This window comes from Coregonus clupeaformis, chromosome 23, assembly GCF_020615455.1.
Source record: "Coregonus clupeaformis isolate EN_2021a chromosome 23, ASM2061545v1, whole genome shotgun sequence".
Lineage (NCBI taxonomy): Eukaryota > Metazoa > Chordata > Actinopteri > Salmoniformes > Salmonidae > Coregonus > Coregonus clupeaformis.
In genome coordinates, this window is record NC_059214.1 from 38,443,461 (window position 1) to 38,469,484 (window position 26,024).

At 41.4% G+C, this 26,024-nt stretch overlaps 1 protein-coding gene across 1 annotated transcript; it reads right to left on the bottom strand.

The window, feature by feature from the left end:
- Positions 1-1,977: 1,977 nt before the first annotated feature.
- LOC121536985 (leishmanolysin-like peptidase) lies at positions 1,978-20,219 on the bottom strand. The gene is made up of 17 exons (XM_041844686.2): positions 19,894-20,219; positions 19,433-19,530; positions 19,292-19,322; positions 19,024-19,106; positions 18,559-18,676; positions 17,172-17,350; positions 16,856-16,961; positions 16,603-16,697; positions 14,715-14,832; positions 14,390-14,497; positions 13,303-13,379; positions 12,963-13,073; positions 9,916-10,048; positions 9,433-9,592; positions 9,081-9,211; positions 5,570-5,780; positions 1,978-5,433 (listed from the first exon to the last, which is right to left on the bottom strand). Exons 1-17 carry the CDS (start codon positions 20,014-20,016, stop codon positions 5,333-5,335), a joined length of 1,983 nt encoding a protein of 660 aa, XP_041700620.1. The 5' UTR covers positions 20,017-20,219; the 3' UTR covers positions 1,978-5,332.
- Between the last annotated feature and the right edge of the window lie 5,805 nt (positions 20,220-26,024).

Sequence of the window (26,024 nt, forward strand, 5' to 3'; positions counted from 1 at the left end):
TGATTGGCTCAAACGCATTAAGAAGGTAAGAAATTCCACAAATGAACTTTTAACAATGTAAATGTAACAAGGCACACCTGTTAATTGAAATGCATTCCAGGTGACTACCTCATGAAGCTGGTTGAGAGAATGCCAAGAGTGTGCAAAGCTGTCATCAAGGCAAAGTGTGGCTACTTTGAAGAATCTCAAATATAAAATATATTTTGATTTGTTTAAAAAAAATTTGGTTACTACATGATTCCATATGTGTTATTTCATAGTTTTGATGTCTTCACTATTATTCTACAATGTAGAAAATAGTAAAAATAAAGAAAAACCCTGGAATGAGTAGGTGTGTCCAAACTTTTGACTGGTACTGTACATCAGAGAACTCACAGTAAGAGCGACTGCTCTCCCAGACAGCCTGGTATGAGACTCAGATCTACACCAATTCAAGCATTCACTGACTCTCTTGCTTCAAAGGTAATGTTAAAATCTTTCATCACACTAACCATGCGGACTCAATTAATTAACAGGAGTTGGTGTAGATTTGATTAAGCCATTACGAAGATCAATTGATTTTTCTCTGAGAACCAATAAATGTCTGGGAAAGAAGCTCTGTCTAATTGTGAGAGGCATGACACTGACATCCTCTTTGAATCATGAGCTGGGTCATGTTCAATTGGCACAAATGGAAGAAAATAGAGTGAAATGTGAAAGTACTCTCTTAGCCTTTCTTATTGGACAAGTCTATTTTTTTTATTTCCGTTGCCACGGTGTGCTCTAATGAACACAACCCAGGTTCACCCTCTTCCCTTGAGAATGGTCAAGTTTGGGGATGCACAGAGTAAGACCAAAGCCTTAACTATATGGAGAAATGTCTAAGTATGATATTAATGAACTATGCAGAAGACTAAAGAATGATGTTATTGGACTTCTGATGAACAACCACAGATAAAAACAAAATTGTGAACTGGTTCCACAACATGTTACCTATTTTTCTTATAAAATAGTTTATGTATCTGGTCTCTTTTATTTTCTTCCTATTTGTGAGGGGGGAAAAAACACACCACAAAACTGTCATAAAAACACACATGAAAAAGAACAACATCAAACATTCCACTGTCAAGCAGCTTTATTGGTTTGTTGTTCCGGAACCCTTATTTTAAAAGGTTGACATACACGTGTCACAGTATTTCAGTAAGGAGTGCAGATTTAGGCCAGGATTCAATCTGATTGCGCTTCGTCAGTATGTGCCATTTAAAGGTAATTTCCGATTGAGCCAACATATGCAGCATTTACTGTGAATGCGGTCTCCGCAAAGGCGGGAACATTGTCGACAAAGTGTGATCGGATTGAATCCCGGCCCCATAGAGCAGCAATATTACACAGTATCGTGTATCAAGAACTAATAATGACATGAACAGATGTACTGAAAGAAAATACATTCAAGTTCGTCATCATTTATTCTGATTGTTTTAATAGTTTTGTTGATTCAAGTGAAAAAACAGCCCTTTTAATGAGAAATAAGAAACTACAAGTAAAATACACAGTGTACAAACACATGCTCTTTCCATGACAGACTAACCAGGTGAAAGCTGTGATCCCTTAATGATGTCACCTGTTAAATCCACTTCAAAATCGGTGTAGATGAAGGGGAGGAGACAGGTTAAAGAAGGATTTTTAAGCCTCGAGACAATTGAGACATGGATTGTGTGTGTGTTCCATTCAGAGGGTGAATGGGCAAGACAAAATATTTAAGTGCCTTTGAACAGGGTATGGTAGTATGTGCCAGGCGCACCGGTTTGAGTGTCAAGAACTGCAACACTGCTGGGTTTTTCACACCCAACAGTTTCCCATGTGTATCAAGAATGGTCCACCACCCAAAGGAAATTCCAGCCAACTTGACACAACTGTGGGAAGCATTGGAGTCAACATGGGCCAGCATCCCAGTCGAACACTTTAGACACCTTGTAGTCCATTCGACGAATTGAGGCTGTTGAGGGCAAAAAGGGGTGCAACTCAATATCAGGAAGGTGTTCCTAATGTGTTGTACACTCAGTGTATATTTGATGAGTTAACTTAACAGGATTTTTTAAAGCCATTTTAAATTTATGTACAATTGAAAACCCTAGATTTCTGCATAGAAATATATTTGGTCTCTGTACATTAAGCAAAGTTTTTAGGTATATGCATGTTCTTCATTTTTGTACTGTTTCAAACAAACGTCATATGTTTCTTCATGTTGAGAAAAATAACATGGAAATGTCCTTATATTCTTTTCATATTCACTCACAATGACCATCAGAAGATTGCCACCAGTAAGCTGTAAGAAAAAGAAATCCTACTGTTCAACACGTATTGCCTGCTTCCTTGATACTGTAAAACACACTATTTTTTAAATCAACACATTTTCCACACACACACACTACACAATGGACTCTCGTACAACAAAGAATTATCACAAATAAAAGCACTGCCATCCTTCACTTGTAGCCCTGGAATATAACTAAAAAACAAACAAGACATTCTAATGCAGACAATTGCACAGGTACAAATGACAAAAGGTGAATAGTCTAACTTGTCTTTTCCATAAAAAATATTTAACTATCCCATTAGGCAGCATTCTGGTACAGTAATTTCAATTAACAGATAGACCAACAATCACACTCTCAGCCATTTTGTGGTCTCAATTCACCTCATCACATTACAGTTTTGTTCCTTCTCATGATGAAATATAAATGTTCCCATAATTGATGTAGACCCTGTTGGCAACCATACAGAAAACAAAACCTCTACAAGCAGCTGCAAAATGACCCACAATACAAATCCAACTGGATCCATAATGAAACTTAAAAACAACAAGTTTCCAAAGATCTAGGCCTATTATATAGGAAAATAATTAATATATTTTAAACCAGTGTGCAAAAAAGTGAAAACTAAAAAGTAATCAGTAGCTGCTCATTTGTTTATCACAGTTATTGAAATCACATTTTCATATCTTCAGAAACAGAAGTAGCATAAAAACCATAACACTATTACTCACCTAACAATAACAAGTTACTACATAGGACCATAAACAATATAAAATGGCATGTCAGTGGCACTTCTTTAACTGTAGTGCAATAAGGGATTTACATACTACTGTGTACACCGTACTGAGTACTGTTCGACGTGTTTGATTTTAGGCCATGTTAAACTACACTTCAGATAGACATGGCATTATTAGTCTTTAGTGTCCTGCCATCTTGTAATCGGTTGTGATTGTTTTGTTAATGCCATTTGCAATGCATGTTAAAATCCAACCTCAGGCACATAACATAAACCAAAAATGTAAGGTTGCCAAATTGTTTCATACCAAGTGTATGCTCAAATGAATTACTCAATATTCAGTGGAGTGCTTAGAGAAGAGGGACAATTTAAATGTTGCTAATTGTGCCATATTTATAAAAGCCATACCCTACACCGTACAAGATTCAAGTTAAATAGCAAAATTAACTGATGTTACTTCACTAATCAAGATCAGTTGTATTGTCCAGTGCATTTAAAAAATAGCCAGAGGAACATTAAAATATGGTAAAAGCACACCATGTCAACTGAAATTAGACAAAACAAAATAACAAGTCACTCAAGTCAAATATGTCCACACTACATTACAGTGGAATACTAGAGGCATATAACCATCATATAGTACTTGATGCTTTTTATCCCTTTAACTTTAAATTGAATATACAGCGGTAAGTCCTACTGTATAACTGTGTGTAAGTACTATATAATTGCATTACTAAATCTATTCCATTATAGGTACTATGGAATAATGCCCTGACCAACTTTGAAGCTAAAAGAGTATCTGAAACTGGCAAGTGCCTATTCACTTCAGCAGGTGTACATTATGGCTGTTCACAATTCATCTTCCCACATAACAGACACACAATACGTACAGTAAGTATCAAGGTGAATTCCACATCATCTCTGGCTCGTTATAGGGGATTTAAAGGCATCAAACATAAACAATTATAATTATTAATATATAAAGTCTTGTTCCCTCCCTCACCAGTAAAATGTTATTTTTTAAATAATATATTAGTCCATTAATTATGAAAATCATTAAAAAACGTTTTAACTACAATCTACATCAAGCATCATCACTACTATCCTGCCTGTTATTTTACTGCACTGTGAAATAGTCTTGGTGCCATTTTCATTTCAGCTACACCTTTATCTTCACACATGCATCTACAAAATCATCAAAAGCATCTAATATTCCACCAAAATTGATATTTTAAGGGCCTAACTAAGACAATCAAACTTTTAGAGCACCTTCCCAGTTTGCCAGATATAGAACTTTCACCAGGAAACAACTACGCGCTAACAACAATCTGCTGTCAAAAATGGTAATACTGCATTGTTACATTGAGTGGCGTTGAATCATCTGAGAACTTGTTATAAAAATGCTAACTGAAAATGTAGATGTTTCATATGAGGTCTAAGAATGTTACAAACCTTGCATGACAACACTAGGAAACTGTACATGCTACAGTCCCCCTGAGGGGAATATAGTATGTTTTAGTGTTAGAATAGGGGGTCATTCATAAAGTAGCACCGGCACCTCACCGTGATCATCTATCTACCCTTGGGGTATGGCTTCTTCTGATTTTGCTTACAGCTTGCTGGCACCTCGTTCGTTAGTTTGACAAAAAGAGAAGTACAATCAATGGCTTATTTTTCCCCTTTTCTGAAAGTATCTAGCAATTTCATGAACATTCACAATGGGCCACGGTCTTTCTTGTCTGTTCCAAAACTGTAACATTAAAACAAGTTCTATGTTGTAGAAATGTTTCTAAACTGGACAGATAAGGTATTGTGGTTCAAATCGTTCTTGTAGGCATTTACATTTACAATACATATTTAAAATACATATTTTGCACTGCATTTTGTTTTACGAAACATTTGTTCAAAAGTATCACAAATTTCCCTGACTTCGATTGGGTTAATGTGATTGATTCCTAAACAACTTTCCTGACTTTTCCTTCATGATTTTCCAAGGATCAAATCCTTTCCAACTGGACTGTGGAACCCTGGAATGGGATGCCTGAGGTTGTGGGATGGCCAAGTATGGTCGACTACAAAACGGGCTGCCAGATTGCATCCCAGATGGCACCCTATTCCCTATATAGAGCACTACTTTTGGCCAGGGCCTATGGCCATAGGCCCATCTAAAGTAGTGCACTATTTAAGGAATAGGGTTCCATTTGGGCCGCAGCCCCAGAGAGAGAACCTTACAGTTAGTTAGTCAGCCAGCCAGCCAGCCAGTCAACCAGTCAAACAGTCTGCCAGTCAACCAGCTAGTCAGTCAGTTCCACACACACAGGATAAATTCAGCTAGCAGAGGGATGAAGTTGAACAGTTGAAGCCACAGAGGTACCACTAAGCTGGAGGAACTGGAGCAAGGGTCTGGAAGAGAGGCAAAACACTTCCTTAGTACCAAGAGGTCTATATAATGTATCTAGTTATATAATGTGAGTGTGCGCCTATGTGTGTGCATGTATGTGGAAAGGCCATGGTAGGAAAGACAGGCAGGGGAACTCACCAATAGGAACTCTCCTGGTGGTATTGAGGGGGGGGAGCTGTTGTGGTATAGGGCAGGCGCTACAGAAGTCTGAGCAGGCAGGACAGACGAGAACCCCATTGTAGACCCAGTCATTAATACGCACGCTGACGCTCAGCAGCTGACCCGTACGCACACACTGGTATGCAGTGTCCTGCACCCACACTGTCAGACCCTGAGTAGAGCAAGACATCTGGAAACAACCACAATATAACATTTAAGTATTTTGTTTTTTTGAATGGGTCACTTCAAAATGTAAATATCTGCCTGTCACACATCTATAATAGGGTTACCTTAACCCACAACACAAAAATTGTTGAACTGAATTTGTGATTCTGTAAGATCATACAGTGAGGAAAAAAAGTATTTGATCCCCTGCTGATTTTGTACGTTTGCCCACTGACAAAGAAATGATCAGTCTATAATTTTAATGGTAGGTTTATTTGAACAGTGAGAGACAGAATAACAACAAAGAAATCCAGAAAAACGCATGTCAAAAATTTTATAAATTGATTTGCATTTTAATGAGGGAAATAAGTTTTGACCCCTCTGCAAAACATGACTTAGTACTTGGTGGCAAAACCCTTGTTGGCAATCACAGAGGTCAGACGTATCTTGTAGTTGGCCACCAGGTTTGCACACATCTCAGGAGGGCTTTTGTCCCACTCCTCTTTGCAGATCTTCTCCAAGTCATTAAGGTTTCGAGGCTGACGTTTGGCAACTCGAACCTTCAGCTCCCTCCACAGATTTTCTATGGGATTAAGGTCTGGAGACTGGCTAGGCCACTCCAGGACCTTAATGTGCTTCTTCTTGAGCCACTCCTTTGTTGCCTTGGCCGTGTGTTTTGGGTCATTGTCATGCTGGAATACCCATCCACGACCCATTTTCAATGCCTTGGCTGAGGGAAGGAGGTTCTCACCCAAGATTTGACGGTACATGGCCCCGTCCATGGTCCCTTTGATGCAGTGAAGTTGTCCTGTCCCCTTAGCAGAAAAACACCCCCAAAGCATAATGTTTCCACCTCCATGTTTGACGGTGGGGATGGTGTTCTTGGGGTCATAGGCAGCATTCCTCCTCCTCCAAACACGGCGAGTTGAGTTGATGCCAAAGAGCTCAATTTCTGTCTCATCTGACCACAACACTTTCACCCAGTTCTCCTCTGAATCATTCAGATGTTCATTGGCAAACTTCAGACGGGCATGTATATGTGCTTTCTTGAGCAGGGGGACCTTGCCGGCGCTGCAGGATTTCAGTCCTTCACGGCGTAGTGTGTTACCAATTGTTTTCTTGGTGACTATGGTCCCAGCTGCCTTGAGATCATTGACAAGATCCTCCCGTGTAGATCTGGGCTGATTCCTCACCGTTCTCATGATCATTGCAACTCCACGAGGTGAGATCCTGCATGGAGCCCCAGGCCGAGGGAGATTGACAGTTCTTTTGTGTTTCTTCCATTTGCGAATAATCGCACCAACTGTCGTCACCTTCTCACCAAGCTGCTTGGCGATGGTCTTGTAGCCCATTCCAGCCTTGTGTAGGTCTACAATCTTGTCCCTGACATCCTTGGAGAGCTCTTTGGTCTTGGCCATGGTGGAGAGTTTGGAATCTGATTGATTGATTGATTGCTTCTGTGGACAGGTGTCTTTTATACAGGTAACAAGCTGAGATTAGGAGCACTCCCTTTAAGAGTGTGCTCCTAATCTCAGCTCGTTACCTCTATAAAAGACACCTGGGAGCTAGAAATCTTTCTGATTGAGAGGGGATCAAATACTTATTTCCCTCATTAAAATGTAAATCAATTTATAACATTTTTGACATGTGTTTTTCTGGATTTTTACGTTGTTATTCTGTCTCTCACTGTTCAAATAAACCTACCATTAAAATTATAGACTGATCATTTCTTTGTCAGTGGGCAAATGTACAAAATCAGCAGGGGATCAAATACTTTTTTCGCTCACTGTACATAAAGGTTTTTTTGAAGAAAAAGGTAATGACATGAACAATCACTAATTATAATTCTTCCACCATATCAGTCATATAGTAAATGCACCAACCTGACACATTTTGAGAATTTAGCCTGATGAACTGAAGGCTAATAAACTGAATTTCTTTGGCACTGCAACAGTATTACTAATTGTTTAATAATGTTTACTCGACTACCGCCAGAGTTGCACTTCCATTCTTACTGAGATAAGTGGATACAGTGGGGAAAAAAGTATTTAGTCAGCCACCAATTGTGCAAGTTCTCCCACTTAAAAAGATGAGAGAAGCCTGTAATTTTCATCATAGGTACACGTCAACTATGACAGACTAAATGAGAAAAAAAAATCCAGAAAATCACATTGTAGGATTTTTAATGAATTTATTTGGTGGAAAATAAGTATGGTGGAAAATAAGTATTTGGTCAATAACAAAAGTTTCTCAATACTTTGTTATATACCCTTTGTTGGCAATGACACAGGTCAAATGTTTTCTGTAAGTCTTCACAAGGTTTTCACACACTGTTGCTGGTATTTTGGCCCATTCCTCCATGCAGATCTCCTCTAGAGCAGTGATGTTTTGGGGCTGTCGCTGGGCAACACGGACTTTCAACTCCCTCCAAAGATTTTCTATGGGGTTGAGATCTGGAGACTGGCTAGGCCACTCCAGGACCTTGAAATGCTTCTTTCGAAGCCACTCCTTCGTTGCCCGGGCGGTGTGTTTGGGATCATTGTCATGCTGAAAGACCCAGCCACGTTTCATCTTCAATGCCCTTGCTGATGGAAGGAGGTTTTCACTCAAAATCTCACGATACATGGCCCCATTCATTCTTTCCTTTACACAGATCAGTCGTCCTGGTCCCTTTGCAGAAAAACAGCCCCAAAGCATGATGTTTCCACCCCCATGCTTCACAGTAGGTATGGTGTTCTTTGGATGCAACTCAGCATTCTTTGTCCTCCAAACACGACGAGTTGAGTTTTTACCAAAAAGTTATATTTTGGTTTCATCTGACCATATGACATTCTCCCAATCCTCTTCTGGATCATCCAAATGCACTCTAGCAAACTTCAGACGGGCCTGGACATGTACTGGCTTAAGCAGGGGGACACGTCCGGCACTGCTCCCTTTAAGAGTGTGCTCCTAATCTCAGCTCGTTACCTGTATAAAAGACACCTGGGAGCCAGAAATCTTTCTGATTGAGAGGGGGTCAAATACTTATTTCCCTTATTAAAATGCAAATCAATTTATAACATTTTTGACATGTGTTTTTCTGGATTTTTTTTGTGTTATTCTGTCTCTCACTGTTCAAATAAACCTACCATTAAAATTATAGACTGATCATTTCTTTGTCAGTGGGCAAACGTACAAAATCAGCAGGGGATCAAATACTTTTTTCCCTCACTGTATGATATTAGCATGAGACTTAAAGGTGGTAAACGTTATTATGAAGACTTGCATGAAGTGACAAAACATAGATTACAGAGCTATCTAAAGATTGTTACTTATTCTGCATTACCTTATAGCAGCCACTTCCCCAGTCAGGGTAGGTCATGCGCCTGGTACACTGCTCCATGATGAAGGCAGTCTTCTGGTACAAACACACTGAGTCTGGACCATACTGCTCAGCTCCGTAGTTCCTCCACGAATCTGGAAACAGTGTGTCAGGTAGCCTACTAGTAAGTAGGGTTGCAAAATTCTGGAAACATTCTTGAAACAAAATTCTCCAACTGGGATTTCTGGGAAACCTGGGAATGTTTCCGGAATTTTGCAAACCTTCAAGTGTCAACAGCCTCAGTGTATATGAACCAAGGCCCAGTGGTCTGAGGCACCAAAAGGCAACAACAACGCAAGAAAGGAAGGGATATTACCGGGCTGGTTCTCCTGGACCCTGCAGTAGGAGTTGCGTTGGTACTCTCCACTCAGGTGCCAGCTGAACTCCTGGCTGAAGGGACAGTAGTCAGCGATCTCCACAGCTCCACCGTAGGAGGCCAGATCCATCACAGAGACTTCAGGGATATGGTCAAAGTACTGTCAGAGAGGAAGTGGAAAAGATGTACTGTATGTGGTGTACTTTACACTATGCTGGACACAATTGGTCAACAACATCTTACATTTCAAATTTGTTTTTGTTGCCTTTATTGTCTAACAGGTACAAACTTTGCTTGGGTGCAAGTGCTTGTAGTAGTAAATCCTTGTCATAGACTTGTAATATTTTTGTTTGTCTTCTAATCCTCTGTGATGGTCCAATAGGTTTCTGACACAGACGCTTGCTCGCGTCATGTTGTTATCACTGGGTGTATTGTCATAGCCTTGATTTCTAGGCTTTGTGACTATGAAGGATGGCATTTTACCTGGTAGTCCAGGAGCAGATCCTGAGGGTACTTCTGCAGGTTGCAGACGGCCACAGCCAGCTGGTCCTGCCTGCAGGTGAGCTGGAGGGGTGTGGCCCGCACTGTGTCACAGTAAGGGGTCACCACTTTACGACTGAAAAACAATAACTCAGAGGGTTGGGTCAGGTTGAGCCGCAGTTTCTCATTTAAAATGTTTTTATTGTTGTTTTATTGTTGTTACAGTGAATTTCTAATAGAGTTTCAAATGGCTTGATGTTTGTGTTCACAGAAATGTTGACATATGGGTTGTTCCATTTGATTTCAGTCACTTTTTGACCGCATGCCTTTTGATTGGAACAAAACTTTCCATACATATTTGCCCATGGTAGAAGTGGTCAGAAAGGGACTTCAGGGGAGCTGAATGCAAAAACATTTAGGAGACAGATGTGTTCAAAGTTGATCCATTTTGCATTCCCCACCCTACCATGAGACATCTTTATCACTGGAAAAGATAAACGGTTGAGTTTGATATCATTTAAAAGCTTATAAAACAGGGTTGTCAAACTATTTTATATTTCTTGATTAAAAAATATTACAAATGTAATATTTTAACCTTTAACATCAATTATCAAAAAATGCGTAAACTACATTGTAGCTTAGATGCTATTTTAAATAATCTGAGGTGTTTGTGTTGTGCCCGACATCGGTTGAGACACAGAATTCTCTCGAATACAGGGTGGGTGTCATTTCAATCATAGAAACAGAAGTCATTGAATAGACATATCCCTTCAGACCACTGCAATTTAGCTGGTACATCATTGACATTTTAATTGAATTGAAATTTTAACTTCCAATTACTACCACAAAGATGCCCACCGGTCCACCCAACATTGATAGCAGTTTATTAGATACCCCACCCAGTTCACGAAAATGGATCGCTCAGCCGTGTCTTGCTATATAAAGCAGGCAGACAGGCATCGAGGCATTCAGTTACTGTTCGATTGAACGTTAGAATGGGCCAAACGAGTGACCTAAGCGACTTTGAGCATGGTATGTACGTCGGTGCTATTTGGCAGAATCCAGTATCTAAGAAACGGCCGCCCTCCTGGACTTTTCAAGCACGACGGTGTCTAGCGTTTACCGAGAATGGTGAGACAAACAAAAAAGCATCCAGTCAGCGGCAGTGCTGTGGCCAAAAACAGCTCGTTGATGAGAGAGGTCGAAGGAGAATGGCAAGAATAATGCAAGGTAACAGGCGGGCCACAAACAAATAATGGCGCAGTACAACAGTGGTGTGAAGAACGGCATCTCTCGTTGATCCTTGTCACGAATGGGCTATTGCAGCAGACGATCACGCCGGGTTATCAGCTAAAAATAAGAAGAAGCGTCTCCAGTGGGCACGCGATCACCAACACTGGACAATTGAGGAGTGGAAAAACGTCACCCAGTTCCTGTTGCGTCATGCTGATGGCAAAGTCAGGATTTGGCGTAAACAGCATGAGTCCATGGCCCCATCCTACCTGATGTCAACGGGACAGGCTGGTGGCGGTGGTGTACTGTTGTGGGGAATGTTTTCCTAGTACACGTTAGGTCCTTTGATACCAATTGAGCAACGATTGAATGCCACAGCGTATCTGAACATTGTTGCTGACCAAACCCAATAGCGCATCTTTGGGATGAGATGGAATGGGTCGTTCTCAGCATGAATGTACCGCCGTCCAATCTGCAACAACTGCGTGATGCCATCGTGTCAGCATGGACCAACATCCCTGTGGAATGTTTCCGACACCTTGTAGAATCCAATCCCCCCTTGGCCTCCCAGAGTGGCGCAGCGGTCTAAGGCACTGCATCGCAGTGCTTGAGGCGTCACTAGAGACCCGGATTCGATCCCAGGCTATGTCACAACCGGCCGTGACCGGGAGTCCCATAGGGCGGCGCACAATTGGCCCAGCGTTGTCCGGGTTAGGGGAGGGTTTGGCCAGGGCGGGGCTTTACTTGGCTTATCGCACTCTAGCGACTCCTTGTGGCGGGCTGGGCGCCTGCAGGCTGATTTCGGTCGTCAGTTGAACAGTGTTTCCTCCGACACATTGGTGCGGCTGGCTTCCGGGTTAAGCGGGCGGGTGTTAAGGAGCGCGGTTTGGCAGGTCATGTTTCGGAGGACGCATGACTCGACCTTCGCCTCTCCCGAGCCCGTTGGGGAGTTGCAGCGATGAGGCAAGATCGTAATTGGATATGACGAAAAAATTAATAAAAATAAATATATAATCCAATACCCAAAGAATTCACGCTGTGCCGTACTAGATTGGCGTACCTAAAACTGGCAGGTGAGTGTATATTTATATGATTTCAATAGGTTTCCTATGGAAGATTGACAGTATAATTTAAAACAACTGATATTTCCATTCGAGTCAACATTCTCTGATGTGTGGGCCCCCAACCATCTTTGTGTTACCATTTGAAAGTTTTCCCATTTTAGTACATTTATCAGCCAAAACATGACACCCACCCTGTATTCAAAAGCATACTGTGTCTCAACCGATGGCAGGCACAACACAAACACCTCAGATTATGTAAAATAGGGTCTAAGCTACAACATATGCAAAAATATAAAACATCTGAGTTCATGCCTTTTTAGATAATTGACGTTAAAAGGTAAAACAAATTAGCAAATAGATTCACAACCCTGTTTATAAGCTTTTAAATTATATCAATATCAACCGTTTATCTTTTCTAGTGATGAAGAAATTGAAGTCTGGTGGTATGGTGGGGTATGCAAAATGGGTAAACTTTGAGCACCTCCATCTCCTAAATGTTTTGGCATTCAGGTCCAAAAAGTTATTTTCTGACCACTTCTACCATGGGCAAATATGTATAGAAAGTTTCGTTCATATCAATTGGGTGCGGTCAAAAAGTGATTGAAATCAAATGGAACGCCCCATATGAGACACGGTGTGTCGGCTAGTAATACTTTAAATTCGTTTAGGGGCATGCCATATGCCTAGACGTTTAGATGTTTCAGTCAGTTGTGTATAGTAAAAAACCTAAACTCTGATTAGATACCCCCTTACCTCTGACGTTGCCTTTCAATCCAGAACTTACAGCTCTTCATCACAAAGTCACAGCCCAGGCCCTTGCCCCAGTCCAGCCTCTCTGCCATGCTGTAGTTGGCTCTGTACCAACTAGAGAAGACATAGATGATGGGAAACATTGTACATCAAGTCAGGTAAACTCTTGAACTTCAATACAAAGCTTATGTCAAAGTCAAGTACCTTCAAATCACACCAATGGACACCCATTCCCAAGAAAAAAAGAGCCTTCAAGTTGTTTGATAGTCAAAGCGCTTTAAATGACATAAAAGGTCAAAGTCATTATTTTCTTGTATTCCATATAACGGTCAGAAAACCCTACCCTGTGTCTTCCATGATGGCCAAGGTGAGCCTAGAAAACACTCTGTTCTGGGTGTGAGATCCAGTCATTGCTTCGTTCTGTTATCAATACAAACAGGAGAATCATCTTATTATCATAGATAGATTAATAATGAACCTATATGAGCGTATACACTGAGTGTACAAAACATTAGGAATACCTTCATAATATTGAGTTGCACCCCCCTTTGCCCTCAGAACAGCCTCAATTCCTCAGGGCATGGACTCTACAAGGTGTCAAGCATTCCACAGGGATGCTGGCCCATGTTGACTCTAATGCTTCCCACAGTTGTGCCAAGTTGGCTGGATGTCCTTTGGTGGTGGACAATTCTTGATACACACTGTTAAGCATGAAAAACCTAGCATAGTTGCAGTTCTTGACACACTCAAACCGGTGCGCCTGGCACCTACTACCATACCCCGTTCAAAGGTAATTAAATAATTTTGTCTTGCTCATTCACCCTCTGAATGGAACACACACACACAATCCATGTCTCAATTGTCTCAGGGCTTTAAAATCCTTCCTTAAACTGTCTCCTCCCCTTCATCTACACTGATTGAAGTGGATTTAACAGGTGACATCAATAAGGGATCATAGCATTCACTGTGATTCACCTGGTCAGTCTATGTCTTGGAAAAGGCAGGTGTTCCTAATGCTTTGTACACTCAGTGTATGTGCTGATGAGTAATGAACTATTGCTAAAAAATAAATGCAGAATTCACAATAGCTATACAGACTATGAAACTGAGTGAAAGGGTATTACATTTACATTTCAGTCATTTAGCAGACGCTCTTATCCAGAGAGACTTACAGTAGGGAGTGCATACATTTTAATACTTTTTTCATACAGGTCCCACGTGGGAATTGAACCCACAACCCTGGCGCTGCAAGCGCCATGCTCTACCAACTGAGCTACAGGGATATGGTGTGGTTAGGTCTATATCAGTTCTAGTAGGCTAAGTAAAGCTATAACACAAATGTAGGCTACACATACTGTAATGAAAGGAATCATTTCACATAACAGTAAAAACTAAGCACAGTACAATGCAAACTGCAGCCCTTCTGTTACCTCTAGTAGCCTCTTCTCCCAGTGGTTCAGCTCAGTACCCATCCCTCCCTGGTTCTCCAGCTCCATACCCTCCAGGATGGGACAGCCAAAGTGTCTCCTCGCCTCTTCCTGCAAACACATGCAGGGGTACAGGACGCAAACATGAACCACATTACAGGACAGGGCAGGACAACATAACACAATAGCATAACGCCGCACAGAACAGCACAGCAGAGAATGGCACAGCACAACACAGCATAGCCTCTACAAAGGGACATATCTACCAATGACGAATGCATTGAAATACATGATTAAATAGGGAGGAGCTTAAAAGCAGGATTTTTACCACAACACGTGGTGTCACTAGAAGATGCACTTCATGTCGGACCATCATGCCACCACGGATGTCCCATAATCGAGTCACTTTACGTATCACTGCATCACTCCACTGATACAGGCCTAAACTATAATAGAAAGCAAAAGTTCTCAAACATCAACTGAAATATGATTTTAGAAACATACAATGCACAGCAGAAAAAGTATTATATTATCTTCTTGGCCTAGTGCTTATTACAAAAGGCGCCATTATAAAATACATATTACAAAAGGCGCCATTATAAAATACACAGCCTGACAGTGGAGGATAATGATCAAGTATACATACACTACCGTTCAAAAGTTTGGGGTCACTTAGACATTTATTTGTTTTCCATGAAAACATACATTAAATGAGTTTGAATAGGAAATAAAGCAAAATGCATAGGAAATGTAGTCATTGACAAGGTTAGAAATGATTTTTGATAGAAATAATAATTGTGTCCTTCAAACTTTGCTTTCGTCAAAGAATCCTCTATTTGCAGCAATTACAGCCTTACAGACCTTTGGCATTCTAGTTGTCAATTTGTTGAGGTAATCTGAAGAGATTTCACCCCATGCTTCCTGAAGCACCTCCCACAAGTTGGATTGGCTTGATGGGCACTTCTTACGTACCATACGGTCAAGCTGCTCCCACAACAGCTCAATAGGGTTGAGATCCGGTGACTGTGCTGGCCACTCCATTATAGACAGAATACCAGCTGACTGCTTCTTCCCTAAATACTTATTGCATAGTTTGGAGCTGTGCTTTGGGTCATTGTCCTGTTGTAGGAGGAAATTGGCTCCAATCAAGCGCCGTCCACAGGGTATGGCATGGCGTTGCAAAATGGAGTGATAGCCTTCCTTCTTCAAGATCCCTTTTACCCTGTACAAATCTCCCACTTTACCACCACCAAAGCACCCCCCAGACCATCACATTGCCTCCGCCATGCTTGACAGATGGCATCAAGCCCTCCTCCAGTATCTTTTCATTTGGTCTGCGTCTCACAAATGTTATTCTTTGTGATCCGAACGCCTCAAACTTCGACTCGTCTGTCCATAACACTTTTTTCCCAATCTTCCTCTGTCCAGTGTCTGTGTTCTTTTGCCCATCTTAATCTTTTATTTTTATTGGCCAGTCTGAGATATGGCTTTTTCTTTGCAACTCTGCCCAGAAGGTCAGCATCCCGGAGTCGCCTCTTCACTGTTGATGTTGAGACTGGTGTTTTGAGGGTACTATTTAATCAAGCTGCCAGTTGAGGACCTGTGAGGCGCCTGTTTCTCAAACTAGACACTAATGTATTTGTCCTCTTGCTCAGTTTTTCTATTCTAGTTAGAGCCAGTTTGCGCTGTTCTTTGAAGGGAGTAGTGCACAGCGTTGTATGAGATCTTCAGTTTCTTGGCAATTTCTCACATGGAATAGCCTTCATTTCTCAGAACAAGAATAGACTGATGAGTTTCAGAAGAAAGTTATTTGTTTCTGGCCATTTTGATCCAGATACTCAACTAGTCTCAAGAAGGCCAGTTTTATTGCTTCTTTAATCAGCACAACAGTTTTCAGCTGCGCTAACATAATTGCAAAAGGGTTTTCTAATGATCAATGAGCCTTTTAAAATGATAAACTTGGATTAGCAAACACAACGAGCCATTGGAACACAGGACTGATGGTTGCGGATAATGGGCCTCTGTACGCCTATGTAGATATTTCATTTTTTTTTTTTATCAGCTGTTTCCAGCTACAATTGCCATTTACAACATTAACAATGTCTACACTGTATTTCTGATCAATTTGATGTTATTTTAATGGACAAAAAAAATTGCTTTTCTTTGGAAAAAAATGACATTTCTAAGTGACCCCGAACTTTTGAATGGTAGTGTACCTCTCGTTGAATGGTGGTAGTCCACTTGCAAACCGAGGTGTCAATGGCTTGCCATCATCATCGTGATAAAATGCAAACAGCCCTGCTGAAAAACCCTGTTGGACACACGTTAAACAAAATAATAAAATCACATTACTCAATCAATAATGAAATCTGTGTTGGACATGTTTAATTCATTATGGCATTTATTTAGGTCATTTGACTAGCTTCCCCCCAATAGGAATAGAAAGTAGATTGTTTCCAATGCACTCACCAGGGCATGTATGATTTCGTGTTTGACGGTTGAAAGCATGCCCTCAAACTCCTGAGGTTGGGTGGATATCATATTGGGGCACAGGTTGGCATATCCAGCAATGGGTCTGATAAGGTAAAGAAAGTGAAACTGACATTATTTTTATATCATTGGGTTAAAAGACCTATTCACGGGCCAGGGTCTACCATGTCACCTACCAGACCCAATCACTTGCTACGGTAATCTGGAATAGCCTAAAATGCCATCATAAGCCTCTAAAATATATTCAAAGGGTTAACCAGGTATGTTTAAAGAGTGTACAGAGTTGGAGGCTTACCTGTCCAGCTCAGACTCCAGTTGACAGTATGCAGCATAGGCCACAATATTCTCCTGTCCACAGCGTTCTGTAGTCACCCCGCTGACGTAGAGGACAACGTCAGCCCCCTCCACCCCCTTCCCGTCCGGAGGCCCTGCTGAGCCACATGACCTCCCTGTCTCGCTGCACACCTTGCATTGCTGGAAATCACATACACATAATTGCATTTATTTTTTTTTTTTTAAACAGGAAAGTCACATTGAGACCCAGGTCACTTTTACAGGTGAGTCCTGAATCTACAAGTGAGCCCTGAAATACTGTACCTTGCATTGCTGGAAATTCCACAATGGACATAATACAGTAATATCATCAAACTACAGTACTCAAGACCACCATCAGCCAACCTTTCTATAGGCCTACCAGTTTAGCTTTTTTTTCTGGTAATATATATATATATATATATATATATATAAGTATTTTTCCAGTTTTATTGCTAGGACTAAATGGAATGAGCAGGGAGAGACAGAGGAAGATAGTGTGAAGACCGGTGTGGCTGGAATTCAAATCCCACGCAGACAGTTGGATCATATGCGTGTCGAGGACAGTTTCAGTTCATTCCATTTAATCTTGGTTAGTCTCATTGAGATAATCTCTTTTACAAGAGAGACCTGTTGAAGATAGCAGCAGTAGGCAATGGTAGCAAGCCAGGTGAGTAAATAACATATAGAGGAAACAGAGTTGAGCATGTAACTATTAATGTCTTCAGGCCAAGTCAAATAATACTGCATTTAAAGTGATTAAATAGATGTCTAAAAGAACAATAACATCACTGATTAAAAAGGCGAAGCTTAAAAAGGTGAGTAACAAGCAATAGAGGTAGTTTAGAAGACAAAAGCTCCTGGACTGTGGTTTAAATCAACACCTGCCTTAAACAACCCTTGAACCGGAAGGGCTAATCTTGTTTGAGGCTGTCAGGTCAGTGAGGCCACCCTCAGTTCTGCACACAACCTCACAGTGGGACAATAGGCACTCCAACCTAAGCCCTATCATAATCCAAATTTCACTGAACTGGCATAGGCTGCATTAGCTAATCCCATAAATCCAGAATGGTCCACAGCTGCCTGGTGGTACATTGTTCCTATGGGTGGTGGATAGTAGTGGGCAATGTATGAGGACAAAAGACATGAGGAACAGTGGAAGGACTGGCACCTATAATGACGATGTATGTGCCATTTTTCATCAATAACAAATCATCACCAGAAATCACATGGTAATAAGAGCGACCAATAACAGTGACCAACACTGACTAAGTAGGTTAGTTGAGACTAGGTATTACTAATAACTAGTCTATCAACCAACCTACTTCGTCACTACACCTCATGTTCCAATTTCAGTGGCGTAGACTGACCTGCAGATGATCCTCAGGAACAATGACGGGTCCACACTTAGTGATGTCTGCACATGCTCCCTGGCAGTAGCGGTGAGGGTCATCTTTCTTCCTCAGATACTGATTGGTCACACATTGTCTGAACAGAACGTTATAATGCAAGAGAAAGATGCATGAACTGAACCTCTGACTGATCGATCCTTGTATTAATGACATAGCTTAGCTTAGTGTGCTCTTTTGATATTCAATATATGAGAAGCATGCAATGTTTAAGGCCTATTGAATAATATAGATTATCTAGAAACATTTTTAAATGCTACACTCACTACCCCAACTGAATTACAAAAATGAAACTATTGTATTGTCTTCTTGAAATGATAACATGTTATTGGACTGTGTTGGAGGGTGTTCATGTTAATGGACTGTGTTGGAGGGTGATCATGTTATTGGACAGTGTTGGAGGGTGATGGGAGGTGAGAACTTTACCTGCTGAGTAATACAGGTCCTGCTTGCCGGCGAACCTGAAATGCCTTCTGTAGATAAGCAATTGCTTGTGGAAAAAGTTTATCCTGTAGAAAACGAAAAGGCAGTGTTTATTAAACCAGCAGCCAGCTAAAAAGGATACACAACATAATATTAGCCTGCAGCAACAAAACTTCACAACGGTAACATTATCATGTGATAGACATGACAATAGACATATCGTCCTGTATGTCAATGGCAAATATCTCTGACCTCATTCACACAAACATACCTTCACAAGTCTTCTTTTGTCTGAAGTTAACCTTTGGAAGAAGACAACGTGTATTTACAATAACCAGCCTACAGTAAAGCCTGGCACACACTTATATTACAAACTCTGACTATTCTATAGTAGGAGACAAAATTAACTTACTTATCCACACTTGAATCATAAATTATCTTTATCTTCAATTGTTGATCAGAACTTCTTTTGGTTAATCTTTCAGACTTCAGGTATACTTTATGGACAACCTACAAGAATAAATATTGTTGAAAGCAAAGTAGCGGTAGTACTGTATTATCATGTAGAAACAATTTGAGGTGTGTTACGATTAGCGTGATTTTGATACAGCGCTCTTCGTGTAAATAATAAATGTAATTGCATGCTTTCAATTAAATGTTGAATAACAAAATTAAAAAGTAAACCTTTGTGTAATGTAACATTTTCAACAGGGCCCAGCCCCCAAAATACCCATTCCCCCTACTCTGTACTTTCTAACAGTCGACCTGAAACGCCCCTATTGATATGGCTCGAGCGCCCCACGCAAAGTACCTCGGCTATGCACCGCTCCTTACGAGAAAATAACTGGTAAGCAAGCGATAAACGACACTCACCTCCGACGGAGATGGGACTTGATGTTTACACGTATGACAATGCACAAACAGAAATAGAAGGGAGAAGGTGCAGATACGGCTCAATGACCCAAGCTTCCAAAAGCGTCTCAGCTCTGTCGCCATCTTATGTCCAGCGAAGCTGACACCAGTAGTGATTGAACTCCTGTTTCATTCATCGCTAACTACATAATCACAGCGCACAGAGAGAACTATGCCCCTCCACCACTATGTTATTGATAGTATATATCTTATCAGTCCGGCGAAACCAATGCAATTTACCCGTGTGTTGCTAGCTTTAGCCTTTAGTTTAGCTGGTAGTGCTTAGCCTTTACATCATCACTTCCGGGTCGTCAGATTTCCCTGAAAAAAGCTTCACAACAAAAGTCTTCCATCTTAACAATACAGGGGGAACTGCATGCTAAAGGGGAGTTCGAAATTTACTGGGGGGCTGGACCAAAAATAAATCAATGCACCCACCTTCCCAATGTTACAAATATTTTCACATGACCCCCTTGTACTGTAAAAAAATAAAATAGCACACTAATGTTTACGACCACAAATAACAATAAATGTAGGGACCCTGTAGTTATAAACATGGATATTGACTTTGCCACTTCATCAAGTTTTTATGGCTCAGTTGATGCCACGCAGGGCTACTGGCCAGAAGGTTGAGGGTTCACCGATCACCACAGAGTCGGACTCACTCACTCTTCCTGCATGTCTCATTAGGCCTACACTACGATCAGAGCCGGCTGCAGACAATGATCAGCTAGGGGGAAATCAGATTTTCTAAATTTTGATGCCATATTTATAATTATATAAAATATATTCAAAATAAAAATTTCACCAACAGGTTTTTGTGCCAATGCAACACACAACCAATAAACAAAGCATACCGACTTCGGCGCTTCCATATCATGGGTTTGCGTTTTCAACACCACAATAAATAGACTATGTCAATCTTGACAAACAGAAAATTCATCCCTCCCTACCCAGTATCGAAGGCTTGGCTTGACAATCTCCGAATGTCATTAAACCTTTTGATGTTTTGTATCAGATGTCTCTTTCCATTCATGAAATGGCCGCTGCACAGTTTGGATTGATAGATTTTATTTGTCAGTAAAAAACAACAACATATATATATATACAGTACCAGTCAAAAGTTTGGACACACCTAATCATTCAAGGGTTTTTCTTTATTTTTACAATTTTCTACATTTTCAACAGTCTTGAAGAAGTTCCCACAAATGCTGAGCACTTGTTGCCTGCTTTTCCTTCACTCTGCGGTCCAACTCATCCCAAACCATCTCAATTGGGTTGAGGTCGGGTAATTGTGGAGGCCAGGTCATCTGATGCAGCACTCCATCACTCTCCTTCTTGGTCAAATAGCCCTTACACAGCCTGGAGGTGTGTTTTGGGTCATTGTCCTGTTAAAAAACAAATGATAGTCCCACTAAGCGCGAACCAGATGGGATGGTGTATTGCTGCAGAATGCTGTGGTAGTCATGCTGGTTACAGTGGGGAAAAAAAGTATTTAGTCAGCCACCAACTGTGCAAGTTCTCCCACTTAAAAAGATGAGAGAGGCCTGTAATTTTCATCATAGGTACACGTCAACTATGACAGACAAATTGAGAAAAAAAATCCAGAAAATCACATTGTAGGATTTTTAATGAATTTATTTGCAAATTATGGTGGAAAATAAGTATTTGGTCACCTACAAACAAGCAAGATTTCTGGCTCTCACAGACCTGTAACTTCTTCTTTAAGAGGCTCCTCTGTCCTCCACTCATTACCTGTATTAATGGCACCTGTTTGAACTTGTTATCAGTATAAAAGACAACTGTCCACAACCTCAAACAGTCACACTCCAAACTCCACTATGGCCAAGACCAAAGAGCTGTCAAAGGACACCAGAAACAAAATTGTAGACCTGCACCAGGCTGGGAAGACTGAATCTGCAATAGGTAAGCAGCTTGGTTTGAAGAAATCAACTGTGGGAGCAATTATTAGGAAATGGAAGACATACAAGACCACTGATAATCTCCCTCGATCTGGGGCTCCACGCAAGATCTCACCCCGTGGGGTCAAAATGAACACAAGAACGGTGAGCAAAAATCCCAGAACCACACGGGGGGGCCTAGTGAATGACCTGCAGAGAGCTGGGACCAAGGTAACAAAGCCTACCATCAGTAACACACTACACCGCCAGGGACTCAAATCCTGCAGTGCCGGACGTGTCCCCCTGCTTAAGCCAGTACATGTCCAGGCCCGTCTGAAGTTTGCTAGAGTGCATTTGGATGATCCAGAAGAGGATTGGGAGAATGTCATATGGTCAGATGAAACCAAAATGTAACTTTTTGGTAAAAACTCAACTCGTCGTGTTTGGAGGACAAAGAATGCTGAGTTGCATCCAAAGAACACCATACCTACTGTGAAGCATGGGGGTGGAAACATCATGCTTTGGGGCTGTTTTTTGCAAAGGGACCAGGACGACTGATCCGTGTAAAGGAAAGAATGAATGGGGCCATGTATCGTGAGATTTTGAGTGAAAACCTCCTTCCATCAGCAAGGGCATTGAAGATGAAACGTGGCTGGGTCTTTCAGCATGACAATGATCCCAAACACACCGCCCGGGCAACGAATGAGTGGCTTCGTAAGAAGCATTTCAAGGTCCTGGAGTGGCCTAGCCAGTCTCCAGATCTCAACCCCATAGAAAATCTTTGGAGGGAGTTGAAAGTCCGTGTTGCCCAGCGACAGCCCCAAAACATCACTGCTCTAGAGGAGATCTGCATGGAGGAATGGGCCAAAATACCAGCAACAGTGTGTGAAAACCTTGTGAAGACTTACAGAAAACGTTTGACCTGTGTCATTGCCAACAAAGGGTATATAACAAAGTATTGAGAAACTTTTGTTATTGACCAAATACTTATTTTCCACCATAATTTGCAAATAAATTCATTAAAAATCCTACAATGTGATTTTCTGGATTTTTTTTTCTCATTTTGTCTGTCATAGTTGACGTGTACCTATGATGAAAATTACAGGCCTCTCTCATCTTTTTAAGTGGGAGAACTTGCACAATTGGTGGCTGACTAAATACTTTTTTTCCCCACTGTATCCACTTATCTCAGTAAGAATGGAAGTGCAACTCTGGCGGTAGTCGAGTAAACATTATTAAACAATTAGTAATACTGTTGCAGTGCCAAAGAAATGCAGTTTATTAGCCTTCAGTTCATCAGGCTAAATTCTCAAAATGTGTCAGGTTGGTGCATTTACTATATGACTGATATGGTGGAAGAATTATAATTAGTGATATTTCATGTCATTACCTTTTTCTTCAAAAAAACCTTTATGTACAGTGAGGGAAAAAAGTATTTGATCCCCTGCTGATTTTGTACGTTTGCCCACTGACAAAGAAATGATCAGTCTATAATTTTAATGGTAGGTTTATTTGAACAGTGAGAGACAGAATAACAACATAAAAATCCAGAAAAACACATGTCAGAAATGTTATAAATTGATTTGCATTTTAATGAGGGAAATAAGTATTTGATCCCCTCTCAATCAGAAAGATTTCTAGCTCCCAGGTGTCTTTTATAGAGGTAACGAGCTGAGATTAGGAGCACACTCTTAAAGGGAGTACTCCTAATCTCAGCTTGTTACCTGTATAAAAGACACCTGTCCACAGAAGCAATCAATCAATCAGATTCTAAAGACCAAAGAGCTCTCCAAGGATGTCAGGGACAAGATTGTAGACCTACACAAGGCTGGAATGGGCTACAAGACCATCGCCAAGCAGCTTGGTGAGAAGGTGACAACAGTTGGTGCGATTATTCGCAAATGGAAGAAACACAAAATAACTGTCAATCTCCCTTGGCCTGGGGCTCCATGCAAGATCTCACCTTGTGGAGTTGCAATGATCATGAGAACGGTGAGGAATCAGCCCAGAACTACACGGGAGGATCTTGTCAATGATCTCAAGGCAGCTGGGACCATAGTCACCAAGAAAACAATTGGTAACACACTACGCCGTGAAGGACTGAAATCCTGCAGCGCCCGCAAGGTCCCCCTGCTCAAGAAAGCACATATACATGCCCGTCTGAAGTATGTCAATGAACATCTCAATGATTCAGAGGAGAACTGGGTGAAAGTGTTGTGGTCAGATAAGACCAAAATGGAGCTCTTTGGCATCAACTCAACTCGCCGTGTTTGGAGGAGGAGGAATGCTGCCTATCCCATAGAAAATCTGTGGAGGGAGCTGAAGGTTTGAGTTGACAAATGTCAGCCTCGAAACCTTAATGACTTGGAGAATATCTGCAAAGAGGAGTGGGACAAAATCCCTCCTGAGATGTGTGCAAACCTGGTGGCCAACTACAAGAAATCTCTGACCTCTGTGATTGCCAACAAGGGTTTTGCCACCAAGTACTAAGTCATGTTTTGCAGAGGGGTCAAATACTTATTTCCCTCATTAAAATGCTAATCAATTACATAACATTTTTTACATGCGTTTTTCTGGATTTTTTTGTTGTTATTCTGTCTCTCACGGTTCAAATAAACCTACCATTAAAATTATAGACTGATAATTTCTTCGTCAGTGGCCAAACTTACAAAATCAGCAGGGGATCAAATACTTTTTTCCCTCACTGTACATCTGTTATATGCTATTCCTGCATCTGCATCATCCACACCTGCAATCTGCAGTTGCTGCTACATCAATTTTTTGACTGTTAAATTAATGATATATAGCCATTGATTCTTGAAGAATATAACTTATTGTCTTGTGAGCTTCGTTCAGCTTCGTCGTACCCCATCAGAACCCAAAATATAAGCTTGTTTTACTCCAATGTTTGTAAACAATGTCAAATGTTAAAACTATAATTTTGATGATCTCATGGATGGTCAGTCCTTGCATCCATAGTGCTTGTGTCACGACTTCCGCCGAGGCTGCCTCCCCTCCTTGTTCGGGCAGGCTTCAGCGTTCGTCGTCACCGGCTTACTAGCCACTGCCGCTACATATATCATCATTCCATTTGTCTTGTCTTGTCAATTACACACACCTGGTTCTTATCCCCTCATTAGTCAGTGTATACGTGTTCCCTCTGCCCCCTTGTCCTTGTGGGTGATTGTTTATTTGTGAGAGTAGTGTAGCTCGGTGGAGCTACTCGTACCTTGTATTGCCGGGGTAGATTTTTCCCCTGTGCCTGTATTATTGTTGGAGCTACCCGTACTTTGTATTGCCAGGGTAGATGGTTTCCCCTGTGCCTGTTTTCTGTTGTCGCTATTGTGATGTCACGAGAGGCTGTGTCCTGGAGGGACGTTACATCCCCCTGAGGTGGCTGCAAACCCAGACAGCTATGGCTCCATCTGCTGGTATGGTCGGGAACTCCACCCCTCTATGGCCAATCTTCCTACGCAGCTGAAACAAATGAGGAGCTGATGAGCTGAAGGTTTGGGAAGGGAAGAGACACAGTCTCCAACCTGGGCTCTCTGGAGGACAAGAGTGCTGCACGTCCACTTCCATGAGGAATATAAGGATTTGGAGATACTTACCTTTGGGAAATACTCACCTTTGGATATATGCACCGGTGGAAATACGTGAGAGACATTTGGAAGGACTTTTTGCTGGGTTGGCCACTAGCTGCAACGTGGACTACAGTAAGGCTGGGGAAAAGTTATCTGAGCGAGTGAGAATTATGATTTTGGATGTGGAAGAGACATCCCTGAACTGTTAACCCTTAAAGAGCCACAAGAGAACAGAATTTTGTTATATTTTCGTTAATTTCCCAAGACCTATAATAAAATCCTTGTTTTGTTTGAACCTTGTCTCCTTGCACTACTTGAGCAATCCCGCTGAAAGCTGTGTAGCCTCTCGTGACGTCACAGATGGTGGAGAATACAGGCACGCTCAAGCGTTAATAGTGCATGTCAGAGGAGGATACCGAAGGTTTGATCACCCAGTTTTCCAAGTTGGCCGTAGGCTCCCGCCGACTGAAATGGAGGACATATTGAAAGCCCTTGTTGCTGGCCAGCAAGCCCAGATGCAAGCAAACGTGGCTCTCTTGGAGGAGCAAAAGAAAGCCAACCTTCTGAAGGCAGAGGAATTGCAGTTGCAGAGACAGAGGGTGGTCCA